Genomic DNA, 14,091 nt, shown 5'->3' on the forward strand with positions numbered 1-14,091 from the left:
GATAGATAGATAGATAGATAGATAGATAGATAGATAGATAGATAGATGATAGATAGATAGGTGCTAGATGTATACTTACTCACTACCTCTCAAATGAACTACATCAAGTAGTTCACAAATCTTAAAGCCTATATAAATGCCAGCTCTTACTTCTGTACCAAGCCTGTTGGGAAGCTAGACTGGGCCCCAAATCCTCCTTTCCCATACTTGGTGGAGGGCCCTGAATCCCAGGCTGGGACCTGGGGCAGAGCAGAAAGTGCACTGGATTTGGGAGGGGAGACTGGGTGGCCTCTCAGCCTTCCAGGTCTCAATCTTAAGAACCCATGAGACCTTCTGGCCAGGCTGAAGCTCCAAGCTATTTGACTACTGAACCAGCAGGGGGTACTGATAAGCAAGGAGTGCAGACAGCAGCCTCATTTAATGACCAGTCTTGGAAGGCCTGGCTCTTCAGCACTGTCCCCTGCCCCAGTGCAAAAAGTGGAAGCTTAGGGAAAAGTCAGCTCTCCTGCCCCCCCCCCCCCCCCCCCCCCCCCCCCCCCCCCCCCACCCACACACCCCCCCCCCCCCCCCCCCCCCCCCACACACACACACACACACACACACACACACACACACACACACACACACACACACACACACACACACACACACACACACACACACACACACACACACACACACACACACACACACACACACACACACACTCACCCTACCTGCCCAAACTGTTACCTGAATCTCTCTCTTGGTGGAGCTGATGTCCTCTTGCCCACAACTCCTCCTGTCCATGTGCCTGAGCAGGAAAGAAGGCCAGTGACCAAGGAAGGTTCTCAGAGACCACTGCCCCCAAAGGGGCTGCCAAGCAGCTGTTTGTATGGCCCCTGAAAGCACCTCCCCATCCCTCTGCCCCCATATAATTACATATATATGGATGAATTCTTGTGTGGGCTATGTATTTGCACTTTAATATTCTGAAACTCAGTTTCCTTGTCTGTAAATTGGGGCTACCACCAGAAATACCTCCATCCCAGCACTGTTGTGGGGCCCAAATAAGATACTATAGGTAAAAGGTTTCTCCAGCATGAGAGTGCTATAAAAATATCAGTTCTTATCATTATTGCCTGTGTCTGTCCAAAGAGACTGTTTAGTGCAGTAGAGAGAGCAGCCCTTTGAACCAGGAAGACCTAAGTGAAAGCCTCACCTCTGATACAAGTGCCTGTGTGACCTGGTGGGCACACACCTTCCCAATGCTCTATGTTCTAAGACAGGAGCTCTTAACCTTTCTTACATCATGGACCCATTTGGTAATCTGCTGAAACCCACGGGCCCCTTCTCAGAACAACATTGGGTTGTTTTTTGTTTTCAAGTCATAATTAAGGGAAATACTAAATCTCAGTTGGAGGTCATTGAAAATAAAGACGTCATTTTTTCCCATTCAAGCTCACTGACCCCTGCTTAAGAATCTCTTCTCTACATTTCTAAATTGAAGAGCAGATACCATTTGCCAGCCAGCTGATGTTATATGTTCTAAGGACCTCTCCTACCATGCACCCTTAATCTCCTGTCCTACCCTCTGTATAATGAAGGGATTGGCCTGACTGGCGTTGGAGCCCCAGCACCATGATCTTAGAGGCCCAAGGCTTCGAGCCAGAGCAGGGATCCTCCGGCTGGGGTCCGTGAACTTGCTTTTTCAATATCTGGAGATTGATCTGCATGTCAATGGAATTGGTTTTCTTTGTACCACCCCATGTGTTTTGTGAATGATTCTGAGATTCCATGGGGTTTGCCAGACTGCCAGAGGGCTCCAGATTCAGAACTAGTCATCTAGAGCATCAATTGGCTCCCTAGAAGTACTTTTTCCTCCCAGGCAATCTGGAAGTTGGAGGCTTTGGCTAAGGCCTGGTCCTCCTGGGTCCCAGCTCCTGAGAGATCATACTGTAGAATCTCCAGTGTGTGTGCTTATGTATCTGTGTGTGTCTCTGTCCTTCTCTGTGTTTTGTCTTTCTGCCTCTATCTCTGTTTCTCTGTCTCTGTTCTCTTTCTCTTCTTCTTCTTCTCCTTCTTCTTCTTCTCTTTCTCCCTGTCTCTCTGTCTCCATCTGTTTCTGTATCTGTCTCCTCCTTTTTTCTATCTCTCTCCTTTCTTCTCTCTTTCTCTCTCTGTCTCTTTATGCCTCTCTGTCTATCTCTCCTCTTTCTCCCTTTCTGTCTCTCTCAAACACACACACACATACACACACACACACACACACACACACACACACACTGCTATCTATGTCTTCCTAAGATTGGACATGAGTAGTGACAGTATCAGGGCAAGGCAGGGCATCCCCGGGACATTCAACCCCTTTAATCTTCTTCTCAGCCCGTTCTTCTCTCCTCCCCTTCCAATCTATCTCCCTCCCCCCACCCTGGGGCTCACTCACTGGTACAGCTCTGCCAGAGACACCTCCAGCTCCTGCAGCTCCTCAAACAGCTCTGAGAAATAACAAGGAATCAGCATGGGTTAGCTGAGGCTCCCAACTGCCCCCCAGAGTCCCCTCTCCTCCTCCTGCTGCTGCTGCTGTCGTGACCACCTTGACCCTCAGATCAGCTCTGCTTTCAGGAGAAGACCAAATCATGAATCTGAGAGTTGGGAGAGACCTCAGCAGCCGTCTCATGTCTGATCCAACACATATCTGAAAGAGAATCCCTACCACAACCTATCCTGTGTATATCCCATTAGCCTTTGCTCAAAGACCTCTAGGGAAGAGGAGACTCACTACTTCCCAAGGCAACTCATGCTTCTAACCACTTCTCCTGCCCTCACTCTCCTATCCATTCCACGTTTCTTCCATCAGTCCTCATGTGTCATTGACTCCTGGCCCTTCGCTTCCCAGGCTGCCCTCCTCTCGATGCCTGACAGCTCATCAACATCCTTCTTAAAGGGTGGTTCTATAGACAGGACACTCTAGTACTGTACAAATATTACCCCCTTGTGCCTAGAAGTTATGCCTCTAATGTAAACCAAGATCTCATCAGCTTTCTCGAATAACACATTTTCAGTTCCTAAAAAGCTTGTAGTCCACTAAGTACCCCAGATCTTTTTCAGACAATCTGCCATCTAAGCCCTGCCCCTCCTATAGCTCACTGCCTTGGGGCAGTAGTCAATGTAAATGTGAAGACCCTAGGATGATATATTTGACATTAGAAGGGATGAAATTTGGCCCATCTCATTGAGCTGATGTGCTAATTCGTTTTGCTGAACTGTTTCTTTTTCCTTTTTTATTCTTTAGCTTAAAGCAAGAGTTCTGCACCCTCTCTGTAGTTTGGACCCCTTTGGAAGCATGGTGAGGCTATGGGGCCTTTCTCAGGATAATGCTTCACATAATTGAAGGAAATGCCAGATTTCAATGAGAGTTTAGTGAAAATAAAGATGAGTTGTAACTTTTCTGATCCGAGTTCATAACCTTCTTGACATCTATCTGTAGCCCCTACGAGGGGGGGGTTACACTCTAGTTTGAGGGATGAACTCTAGGAGTTGAGGATAGGGAGAGACATACTGAGAAAAGAAAGCAATGAAAAAACAGTAGATATCAATACCATTAAAAATTTATTTAGCATGGTGTTCAATTCCTCACCTTTCTCCTTCTTAAAATGGCACTAGGGAGAATCAGAAATTCAGCCCTTAAGAGCACCCTGGTCCTTCCCTACAGGTATGGCCAACTCAGCCCTTCAGGTGCACATGGGGAAAAAAAGCAATGAGCCCTTTGCCATACTGTCCCTGACCTCAGCAGTCTGCCCTCAGCCTCCTCTAGCAAACTCCTGGGGCTTCTCTGCTGAGATGACACCTAGCCTCCACCCTATCCAATAATGCTAAGAGCTCCTCTTCCTAGTACTCACTCCTCCCCACCTTCCTTCTCCAGTTATGCCCACCATTCTCCTGGGTCCAGACAGTCAACTCCCGGGCCAGCTCAGGCACCACAAGGAAGGTACGCCATCCCTGGCGCTTCTTAGACTTCAGGATGTCCCCAAAGATGTGGTCCCCAATGTACAGGATGTCTTTCCCCCTTACTCCAAGAAGTTCACATACGATATCCGATGACCCTGGTTCCCAAAAGAAGAAGTAGAGGTCACCATCCCTCCCCTTAGTACCCTTCTCCCCTGGGGCTGATGTAGTTGCAAAGGGATAGTTAGTCCCCTGTAATATATGGGAATTTCTCGTAGTACTAAGTTCCCTGAATAGGTGGTCTGAAGAGATGGGTGTCTCCAGTCAAAAGAATGCAAGGAGAGGGGCAGCTAGGTAGCACAGCGAGTAAGAGCACCAGCTCCAGTGTTGAGAAGACCTGGAGATCAAATCCCGGCTCAGACACTTAGCACCCACCCAGAAACACCTGGCCGTGTAACCTTGAGCAAGTTACTTAACCCCAATTGCTTAGGGGTGGCCAGGTGGCTCATCGAGTAGGAGCACCAGCTCCAGTGTCGGGATGACCTGGATCAAATCCGGGCTCAGATACTCAGCGCCACACCCAGAAATAACTGGCCGTGTAACCTTGAGCAAGTTACTTAACCCCGATTGCTTAGAAAAAAAAAAAAAGAATGCAAGGAGAAACCATGGGACAGTGTCCAAATTGGGGAATAAGGGAGCTCTGACCTCCAGAGTAGACAGCACAGTGTTGGTGGGGTCCAGTGTAGGTGCCAATTCGCAGCTTTCCTGTGTCCTAGTAGAGATTGGAAGGTGGAAGCAAAGTGGTCACTAGACACAGGAGCCCCAAGCCCTGAGGAAAAGAGAAAACCTTTTTTTTTCCAAGTAAGAGATGATGTTGATAGGGTAAATCTGAAAGCAAAGATATGAATGTAACAGGAACTTGTGTTATAAGAAATGATGGGGGCGGCTACACTGGCCCTGGAATCAGGAGGACCTGAGTTCAAATGTGGCCTCAGACACTTAACACTTACTAGCCGTGTGACCTTGGGCAAGTTGCTTAACCCCAATTACCTGGCCTTCCCCCCTCCCAAAAGAAAAAAAATGATGAAAGAAAGTTTTAGAGAAACCCGGGAAGACTTGCATGAAATGACTCAGAAGAACAAGCAAAACCAGGGAAATAATTTATACACTAACAACACCATCGTACAACAAACAACTTTGAAGGACTTAAGAACTCTGATCAAGTCAATGACCAATCACAATCCCAGAGGACCAATGATGAAACTTGCTAGCTACCTCCAGCAGAGAAGCAGTGAACTCAGGGTGCAGAATGAGACATACATATGTGTTCATGGCCAAGGTAGGAATTTGTTTTGCTTGATTATGCATATTTATTATGAAAGTTTTGTTTTTCACTTTTTCCCCCTCAACAGGAAGTATGGAAAAGTGAGAGGGAGAGAAAATAAATATTTGCTAGTTGAAAAAAAAATAATTTAAAGGAAAAAAAAAGAAAGAGAGAATTAAGGTAGACTTAGCTAGGGGCCCTGGAGAGAAGATGGAGACATTGGAGGATTCCAGTTTCTTAGCGCCACCCAAAACACCGTGCTAGAGGAATAAATTAGACCTCAGCAGCGCTGGGGATCTCCAGCGCTGAACCGAGGCGCTCTCAGAAAGTATGGCCATCCTAATTACCTGATTCAAGGGCTGCAGTGAGCAGAGACAGTCTCCCCCCACCCACCTCAGCAGACTCCCCTCTTCCCTCTTCATTACCGTGTTGACCTGTCTCAGCACAGTCCCCTCTGCAAAGAAACGTGGTTTCTGTGTGTCCACCACAATCAGGTCAAAATAGGATTGCCAGGGCCGAGTCAAAGCTTCCACCTACATAAAGGGGCAATACTGGGAACCCAGATTCAGAGAGCCCAGAAACACACACACACACACACACACACACACACACACACACACACACAATTTCAATTCAGTTCCAAGATTCTGATACTAGCCCATGTCCATGAGTCCCAGCATTAATTCTCGTAGTGAAGCCTATGAACTCAGTGCTAACACCTAAGTTGCTCCCTTACAACCATCCTATGATGTAGGTGTCTGGAGTGTTAGCATTCTCATTTTTAGATCAGGAAACAGAAGCACAGAGTGGCTAGGTGGTACAGTGGATCCTGGGTTCAAACCTTGGCTATCTCATCCACCTGCACTATGAAGCGACCTTTTCTGGGCCTCAGTGTCTTTATCTGTGAGATAAGGAGGTCGAACTAGGTTATCTCTAAGGTCAATGCCTGCTCTGGAGCAAAGCCATTTACCTCCATAGGCCTCAGTTTCCTCATCTTCACAAGGGGACTTGGGGGGGAGGGAAGGATTGGATGAGATCTAGGTTTCTGAGGCCCCTTCTAGCTCTAGCCCCAGGCTTCTCTGGATGGTCTAGAATGTGTTGTTATGTCTTTGTCACTCTCCCTCACATGTACAATCACATAGACACACCCAGTTAAACAGTCAGTCACGCACCCATAGGCACAAGGTCATTCACAGACTCTCCCACCAGTTTTCAGATGTCCACGCTTAGCCAGCCTGGGAGGAAGTCAGGAAGACAGTCCTCCTCCCTGCCCCCTCTGCTAGGGTTTATGGTATCATGGCACCCCTAGATTTGGAGTTTGCCACTAGAAAAGCCTCATCTATGCTTTAATCCCTTTACAAGGTAGCAATTATGGGCCATTCCCCCACCAGGCTTCTTCCTCATGGCCTGGCAGAGAGGGAGTAGGAAAGGGTCCTATCTCTAGAACCCAAAAGGACCTCAGATACCAGCTAATCTAATATCCCTCATTTTACATAGGAGAAAATTTGGGCCCACAGAGGTCAAGGATTAACCCAAGGTCACACAAGTTAGGGTAGAGGCATACATATTTAGGATTGGAGTCAGAGGCATTTAGGGCTAGGGTTAAAATTTGAACTTGGACCTCTGACTCAATAGGCAGTGATCATACATATCATTGCCCCTTTCACACCCTGTCCTTCTTCTCCAGGCTGCTCACCCTTGGCTGCCCCCACCACAAGATAACAGCATTCACACCTTCTCAGTCTTCCTAGCCAGGAGAACTGGAAATAGGGAACAACCAGAGGGGTTGGGGAGAAAGTGTTTAGAATCATAACCTCATTGACCTAGAGTTTGAAAGGACTAAGCCCAAATTCCCCAGCCTACCTCCCACCTACACACACACACACACACACACACACACACACACACACACCCAACAAGCCCTAGCCCCACCCCAGGAAAGCATAAAATACTCACCTGACCACAGTCAAACAGATAGGTCATGATTGCCTGGAGGGGACAGGAGGCAAGGTGAGGGTGCCAGGGGTCAAACCAGGGAGTCTACAGGTATCATAAGCCCACAAGTACTACTGCCCAATGCTGCGGTGTTCCTCCTTAGGAACCTTAGACCCCACCAGGAAAGTACTTCTTTTAGGCTTAAAAGAGCCCATCTTAATCTAGGCCCCTCAAAGAAAAGGGAATGAAATCCCAAGGTCACACAGCCAGGACTACCACTCATATCTCATCACCCCCAACCCCTACTCCAGTAGCCTTTCTGCCAAACTATCTCCCCACTATTCCTACCCCAACCAAGGTCTTCTTCCCCTCCTGGGGATACATACACCCACATGCCTCCCCACACAGACATAATCACACGCCATTCCCAGTGGCTCATCCATGGCTAATATGGTTGGTTGTAAGCCTCCTCAGGAGAGATGCTAATAACCAGTGGCATACCATGGGGTATCATGGTCACAGAAGCAGACACAGCAAAACAGAACTAGGATTTCTTTTTGGGCCAGATCCAAGATCTCATTGGTTTAAGGAATTCCCAGAGAGGAAACCACATTGGCCAATACAGATCGCTACCAACTCTTAGACACTTGCCTGCCCCAGCATGGGTCAGGAGGAAGAGCTTCAGTCCAGTGTTTAGAATCATAACCTCATTGATCTAGAGTTTGAAAGGACCTTGGGGGCCTCATTTTACAATATGAGGAAACTGAGGCCCAGGGTATTTTGCAGATCACTTTACACATATTATCCCATTTGATCCTCTTTTAAATACATGCTATTATTATCTCCATAGATAAGTAAATTAAGGCTGAAAGCAATTACATAATTTCCCCAGAGTCCCATAGCTAGCAAGAGTCTGGGACAGGATTGGAATTCCAGTCTTGCTGACTCCATATCCAGAGCTCTACCCGCAGTGCTCCCCACACAAATGGGGCTGCAGAGTCAGGCAGGCTGAGGCCGGCCATGCTCCCCATCCCCCACAGCAGCCAACACTCACATTGGTGTAGTTGTAGTTGCTGTTGGTGGCCAGAAACACTTTCCCAACTTCCTTCATCTTTCCCAGTAGAAGAGGAATGCAGGCCTAGGGCAGAGGTGGTGGAGTGTAGAGGATAAGGTGACAAGGTTTTCCGATTCTCCCTGAGCCCCCACCAGCAGACCGAGGGCCTCCTCAGTAAAAGGATCTGACCACAGGGTTGATACGCCAGCGCCGAACGCCCTCGGGTGTGCGCAGTCTTGAACTTGAAGACCAAGAGTCCTCCTCTATCCCACCCTCCACCTCCAGAAAAGCAAGCACAGGGGAGACAATACTCACGTCCTTCTCCACATATTTCTCCAAGTTCTCCAAGGTCTTCTCCTTGAGGCAGCCCTGACAAAGGGGAATGAAGATGCGAATAGGAAAGGAGGGATGACAAAGGGTGGCAGAGGAAGGAAGGCCATGGGAAATGAGGCAGGGTAAGAGAACCCAGGCTAGGCTCTTCTTCAGAAGAGATGTTGGATAGGGAGGGACCTAGTAGAGAACGCTTAAAAGGAAAAGGGATGCTCTGAGTTCTCAGAAATGTGGGAAAAATCCAAGGTTAGGGGAAGGGAAGGCAGAGCTGGGAGGTGGGTGAGAGGGGTGCAGGGGCTGCTCACCGACAGGTGGACGTTGTCCATGGCCTCAGACACATCCTGGAAGAGGCTGCGGAAAGACATGAAGAGGTTCCCATGCTGGTAGCCTGTGTCACAGCTAGGAAAACCAGGGAAAAGGAAGACAAGGTGAAAGACCAATCACATGCTCCAGGGGAAAGAGTGCTGACTCTGGAGTCTAATGCTTTTACTTGTTGCCTTCCTTATTCAAATGTAAGCTCCTTGAGGGCAGGAACTGCCTTCCTTTTATTTGTATCCCCAACACTTAGTACAATGATGGGCACCAGGTAAGCACCTAATAAATATTTCTTCAGTTAGACTTAACTACATGACCTTGGACAAGTCACAATCTCCATGGGTCTCAGTTTTCCCATTTGTAAAATGAAGGGGTTAGACTAGATGGCCTCTGATCAACGATCTATGGCCCTAAAACTTGGGTTCAAGCCCTGTCTCTTACACATTCTGGAGATGGGATCAGAGGCTCCAGCCCAGTTTTCTAGAGTTATGATACTATTGACTTTAATGAGGATACAAGAGAGTGTCTGGGGAAATGAGGAAGCCTCCAATTTCCTCTAGAAAGATGAGAGAGGGAAAGGGGTCTGCCCACCACAATGAAGGGAGCTATACTGTGGATTACAGGATTAAAGATGAGCCTGGAGTCAGGAAAACCTGAGTTCAAATTTGGTCTCACTAGCTTTGTGACCCTGAGCAAGTCACTTAACCCTGTTTGCCTCAGTTTCCTGATCTGTAAAGTGAGCTGGAGAGGGAAATGACAAATCATTCCAATCATTTCTGCCAAGAAAACCCCAAATGGGGCCACAGGAGTCAGGCATAGCTGAACAACAGCCAGTTACAGTATGGATTGCATCATGGGTCACACTGCAGGCTACACCCTGTGGGTTATCCTCGAAGTCACCATGCCTGTGACTAGAGACATTACTGAGGGCCACACGCCAGGTGCCCCACAGAGGGAACAGGGTTGAGAGCTGATCAGGTACAAGACCCAGAGATCTGTCACTCAGTGATCTGATTTGAGGCCTAAAGGCAAAAGCCAGATTAGGGGTTTTGAGACTCACTTAATGTATCTGGAGCAGTTAGTGAAAAAGTCCACAAGGCAGGCATACAGGTAGGTTTCTGCAGAGAGCAGAGTGGAGAGGAATCAGTCGTACCTGGGAACCTGCCCCTCAGTCCTCCGTGGAGCAGAGCCCCACACTCCCACCTGGGAGAGATGAGGCAGGCCCCAGCTTAGGTCAGAGAGAAGAACAGATATCTCGGAAGCAGAAGAAAACAGGAAGCCCGTAAACCACCCGACCTTAAATTCACATGCTTGCATCACTCAGATCTTCCCTCTGTGCTCTGCATACAGTAAGTGTTTAATAGCTGCTTGCTGAATGACTGAATCTTCATTTTCTTCACTCTCCCTCCCCCCTTTCATCTGTGTCCTCCTGGAGTGACCCCTCTGAATCCCCTAGCTTCTCCCACTCTCAGCTTCCTCCTCTGGCTTCTCATCTCCCTCTCTCCTGATTCCCCAGCTCTTTCTCGACCCCTCTTTTTCCTCTTGATCATCCTCACTGCTCTGATTTTCCCTCCCGCTTCTCATCTGACTCTCCCAAATACCTCTCCTCTGAACTCCTTGAAAGTAAAGCCTATTGCATTTTTCACTTTGGATATGTCTAGGGTCTAACATGGTGACTGGCTTAGTAACAAGCTTGTTGACTGACTTATTAACTTGTTCCTGTTCCCACTCACCTGGAAGGTTAAAGAGAGTATTGAGAATGTGGAATCTTTGCATGTCGTCCCGATGAATGAACTTGCTGGGGTAAAAACTCCAGATTTCAGCCCTGGGGTGGGGGTGGGAGTGAGGGAATTGGAAGAGGGAATAGGGGAGCAGCTCTCCCCGACCCTAACTGTCCTCTCCACTCCTCGGCATAGAGAGAAAATATGATCCCCCTCGCTATCAATCATCCTAGGATCCCCGCTCCCCTCAGTCCACATCTTGTCTTCATCCCTAAATTGTGAGGGACGCACAGGCACCACCCAGCACATACTCAGTGAGGAAAGAGAAGCCATGAGTAGCCAGCAACACATTTCCATGGGTGTCCACCTTCAACAGGTTGCCGTAGAGTACATCAAACACTAGGCCCCTGCCAGGACAAAGAAAAGGGATGGAGAATGAGGAGAAGGAGGAAAGGAAAAGAAAGGACAGGGCCTGATACAGACAAATACTCCAGTCCTAAGAGGAGAGGATGAGGTCATGGAGAAGCTGGCCTGGGAGCAAAGGTAGACGTCTCGGCTGCTTCCTCCGAGGCCAGCTCAACTCCCTGATTCCCCCCTTCTTCCTCCACTGTCCTTCCCTCCCTTCGGAATGCATGGTTGTCCCTCTCCATCCCCAAATCCAACCCCTCCTCCCCTTCCCGATCCATGGTCCCTCTCCATCCCCTAAACTCAATGTCTCTTCTTGCAAACTCATTGTTCTTTTCATTCTCCCAAACCCAGCTCCTCCTTCACCAAGCCTTTGTCTCTCTCCATCCCTCAAATCCAGTGCTTCCTCCCTAAAACCCAGACTATCCTCCCCCAAATCCAGTGTCTCTCTTCATCCCCCAGACTTGTGCCCTCTTCCCCCAAAACCACTGTTTCACCAGATACTCCAATCTTTCTCTATGCCTCTCTCCCAAATCCATGCCCCGTCCCTCCTTCCCCAAAAGCAGTGCCTTACCGACTTCCTACAAACATAGTCCCTTTCCCTATACTCCTAGTCCCTATTCTCTTCCCTCTTTTCCTCCCCCAAACCACAGTCCTTCTCCCTTCTCTCTTTTGTCCGCTTTTTGGAGGGGGGAAGGTAGGGCAATTAGGGTTAAATGACTTGCCCAAGGTCACACAGCTAGTTTTGTGTTAAGTGTCTGAGGCCTGACTCCAGGGGCCAGTGCTCTATTCACTGAGCCACGTAGCCACCCTCCCCTTCCCCCTTCCCCCTTCTTGCTCCCTTACTAACCTCTTTGCCCCTCCCTGAGCCTCCCCTAGGCGGAGTTGTGAGTCCCAGCCCAGGATCAGAACTTGGGATGGAGGAAAGGGCCCTGAAACCAGGGAAGAACAGTACCTGGTGGGGTAGGAAGGGTCATAGACATAGCGGAGGATCTCATGGGGGTAGCCGACGCACACCAGCCTTTCCAGAAGTAGCTCAAATGCCAGAGCCTCATAATCAGGAGATTTGTACACTAGAAGAGAAAAGATGGAAGGAGCCATGCTGGTCCGGGAAAACCTGTCCCCTCCTCACATTCCCCACCCCACCCCACCCCCTTGGCCAAGCTGAAGCCAAGTTCGTGGCCTTGGGGGAGGGGGGGGCGCTGACCCTGCTAGCATGTAGTAGGGATTTAGTAAGTGCTAGCTGACTGACTGACCATTCGACCAGACCTTACTGGCTCACTTGGTGAGGCTTACAGATGAAATTTCTTTGTGTCATTTCTCTCTATGCCTGAATTTCTATCTCTAATCCCTCAAGATGGCAGAGCTGTGTTAAATGACTGGTTCCCAGATCACACACATGAGACTCACTCCTCCACCTGACTGGTAGCTGATATAATTAATTCCGTTTTTGCATAGGGATAGGGACTAGACCTGTGATATCATTAGTGTAGGGAAGTCCTAGATGAGGAAACTCCCTCAGGGAGGGTCGAGTTTGAACTAGCTCTAAGAGCAGGTTTCTGTCCAATGGACCACACCGCTTTCTTCACTACCTGTGGCCAAGAGGTGATGCCTTGATTATTTCATTCATTTAATAAATGTTTATTGAGCATCTACAGAGTGGAAGGGGGGGAGGGGGATAGGAATAAGAAAGGGAACAGCTGGAAAAAACCTAGATTGAGAGTCAGAGGACCTAGATTCAAATTCTGGCACTACCATTTCCTGCAAGGATAATTTTAACTTTTCTAAGTCTCCATTTCCTCATCTATAAAACAAAAGCATTGGACTAGATAGCTTCCAAGGTCCCTTGCCCCTCTAAAGCCATGACCTCTCCCCAGTGCCCAGTCCTAATTTCCTCCTACCAGCCAGAGTGTAGTCCATGTCGAATCCAAAACATCTGATCTTTCCCAGGGCCAGGCTGCGGTTCACAAATACCCTAGGGGAAGGAGGAAGTGTGTGGGTGTCCAGCTGCCACTAACTAGCCCAGCTCTCCCCTCAGTGACTTCCTCCCTGTATCCCACTCTCTCCAAAGATGAGTCAGGAACACTGGGGGAGCAGAGCACTGGTGCTTGGGTATACAAGGGTGTATGTGAAAGGGAAGCCAGGACATTGGGTGGGAGGAAGCAGGGGAGTGTGTGTCATCTTCAGGGAGGCTGGAGGCTAAGCCAGCCTTCTTTCTTACTTTCCTTTGTTAGGGTTATTATATACATTCCCCACAGTTCATGAATTCTACAGTCCAGCCAAAATGGCCTATTTCCTATAACTAGATGGCACCACAGATAAACTGCTAGATCTAGAGCAGTGGTGGGGACCCTGTGGCCTCACTCGAGGCTACCCTCTAGGTCCTCAAGTGCAGCCTTTTGACTGAATCCAAACTTTGTAAGTATGGAAGATCCAAGTTCGAATCCAGCCTCAGACTGCATGACCCTGAACAGGTCTGCCTTAGTTTCCTTAACTATAAAATGAGAATAATAATGGTTCCTACCTTCCCAGGTTATTGTGAATGTGAGATGATTGTAAAAGGCTTAGCACAGTGCCTGGCTTATAGTAAGCACTTAGTAAATGTTTATTTCCTTCCGTATAAATGACATTCCATCTGCCATCTCCGTTTGCACAGCCTCTCCCTTCCCCTTGAACACATTTCTTCCTCACCTCCACCCCTTAGAATCCTTGCTGTTCAATCATGTCCTATTCTTCATGACCCTATTTGGGATTTTCTTGGCAAAGATACTGGAGTGATTTGCCATTTCCTTCTCCAGCTCATTTCACAGATAAGAAAACTAAGGCAAATACCGTTAAGAGACTAGCCAGGGGTCCCACAGCTAGTAAGCATCTGAAGCCAGGTTTGAGCTCAAAGACATAAGTCAGGACTCCAGGCACAGACCTCTAGGCACTGCACCACCAAGCTGGCCTCCTTAGAATCCCTCCTTTCCAAAATTCAGTTAGAGGCCCTCCCTCATCCCTTAAGTGCTACTGCCTCCTCCTACCCCAAATCATCTTATATTTATGTATTGCGCATTTTATCTATCTACATTTTTGTA

At 48.4% G+C, this 14,091-nt stretch overlaps 1 protein-coding gene across 2 annotated transcripts in view; it reads right to left on the minus strand.

Annotated features, from left to right (window-relative positions):
* NT5DC4 (5'-nucleotidase domain containing 4) overlaps positions 1-14,091 on the minus strand; it is a 28,616-nt gene that overhangs the window by 6,551 nt on the left and 7,974 nt on the right. For both annotated transcript variants that reach the window (XM_069087476.1, XM_069087475.1), the window contains exons 2-15: positions 12,913-12,986; positions 11,967-12,084; positions 10,918-11,013; positions 10,619-10,710; positions 9,946-10,003; positions 8,876-8,969; positions 8,556-8,609; positions 8,241-8,324; positions 7,208-7,240; positions 5,677-5,784; positions 4,633-4,699; positions 3,915-4,085; positions 2,426-2,477; positions 733-793 (exon numbers count right to left, since the gene is read on the minus strand). In XM_069087476.1, coding sequence (XP_068943577.1) covers positions 733-793; positions 2,426-2,477; positions 3,915-4,085; positions 4,633-4,699; positions 5,677-5,784; positions 7,208-7,240; positions 8,241-8,324; positions 8,556-8,609; positions 8,876-8,969; positions 9,946-10,003; positions 10,619-10,710; positions 10,918-11,013; positions 11,967-12,084; positions 12,913-12,931 — 1,107 coding nt within the window. In that variant the 5' untranslated portion in view covers positions 12,932-12,986. The remainder of the gene's footprint in view (positions 1-732; positions 794-2,425; positions 2,478-3,914; positions 4,086-4,632; positions 4,700-5,676; positions 5,785-7,207; positions 7,241-8,240; positions 8,325-8,555; positions 8,610-8,875; positions 8,970-9,945; positions 10,004-10,618; positions 10,711-10,917; positions 11,014-11,966; positions 12,085-12,912; positions 12,987-14,091) is intronic.

Source organism: Petaurus breviceps, unplaced genomic scaffold, assembly GCF_028583685.1.
Source record: "Petaurus breviceps papuanus isolate PSGF00001 unplaced genomic scaffold, PetGlider_PUasm1.0 182, whole genome shotgun sequence".
Lineage (NCBI taxonomy): Eukaryota > Metazoa > Chordata > Mammalia > Diprotodontia > Petauridae > Petaurus > Petaurus breviceps.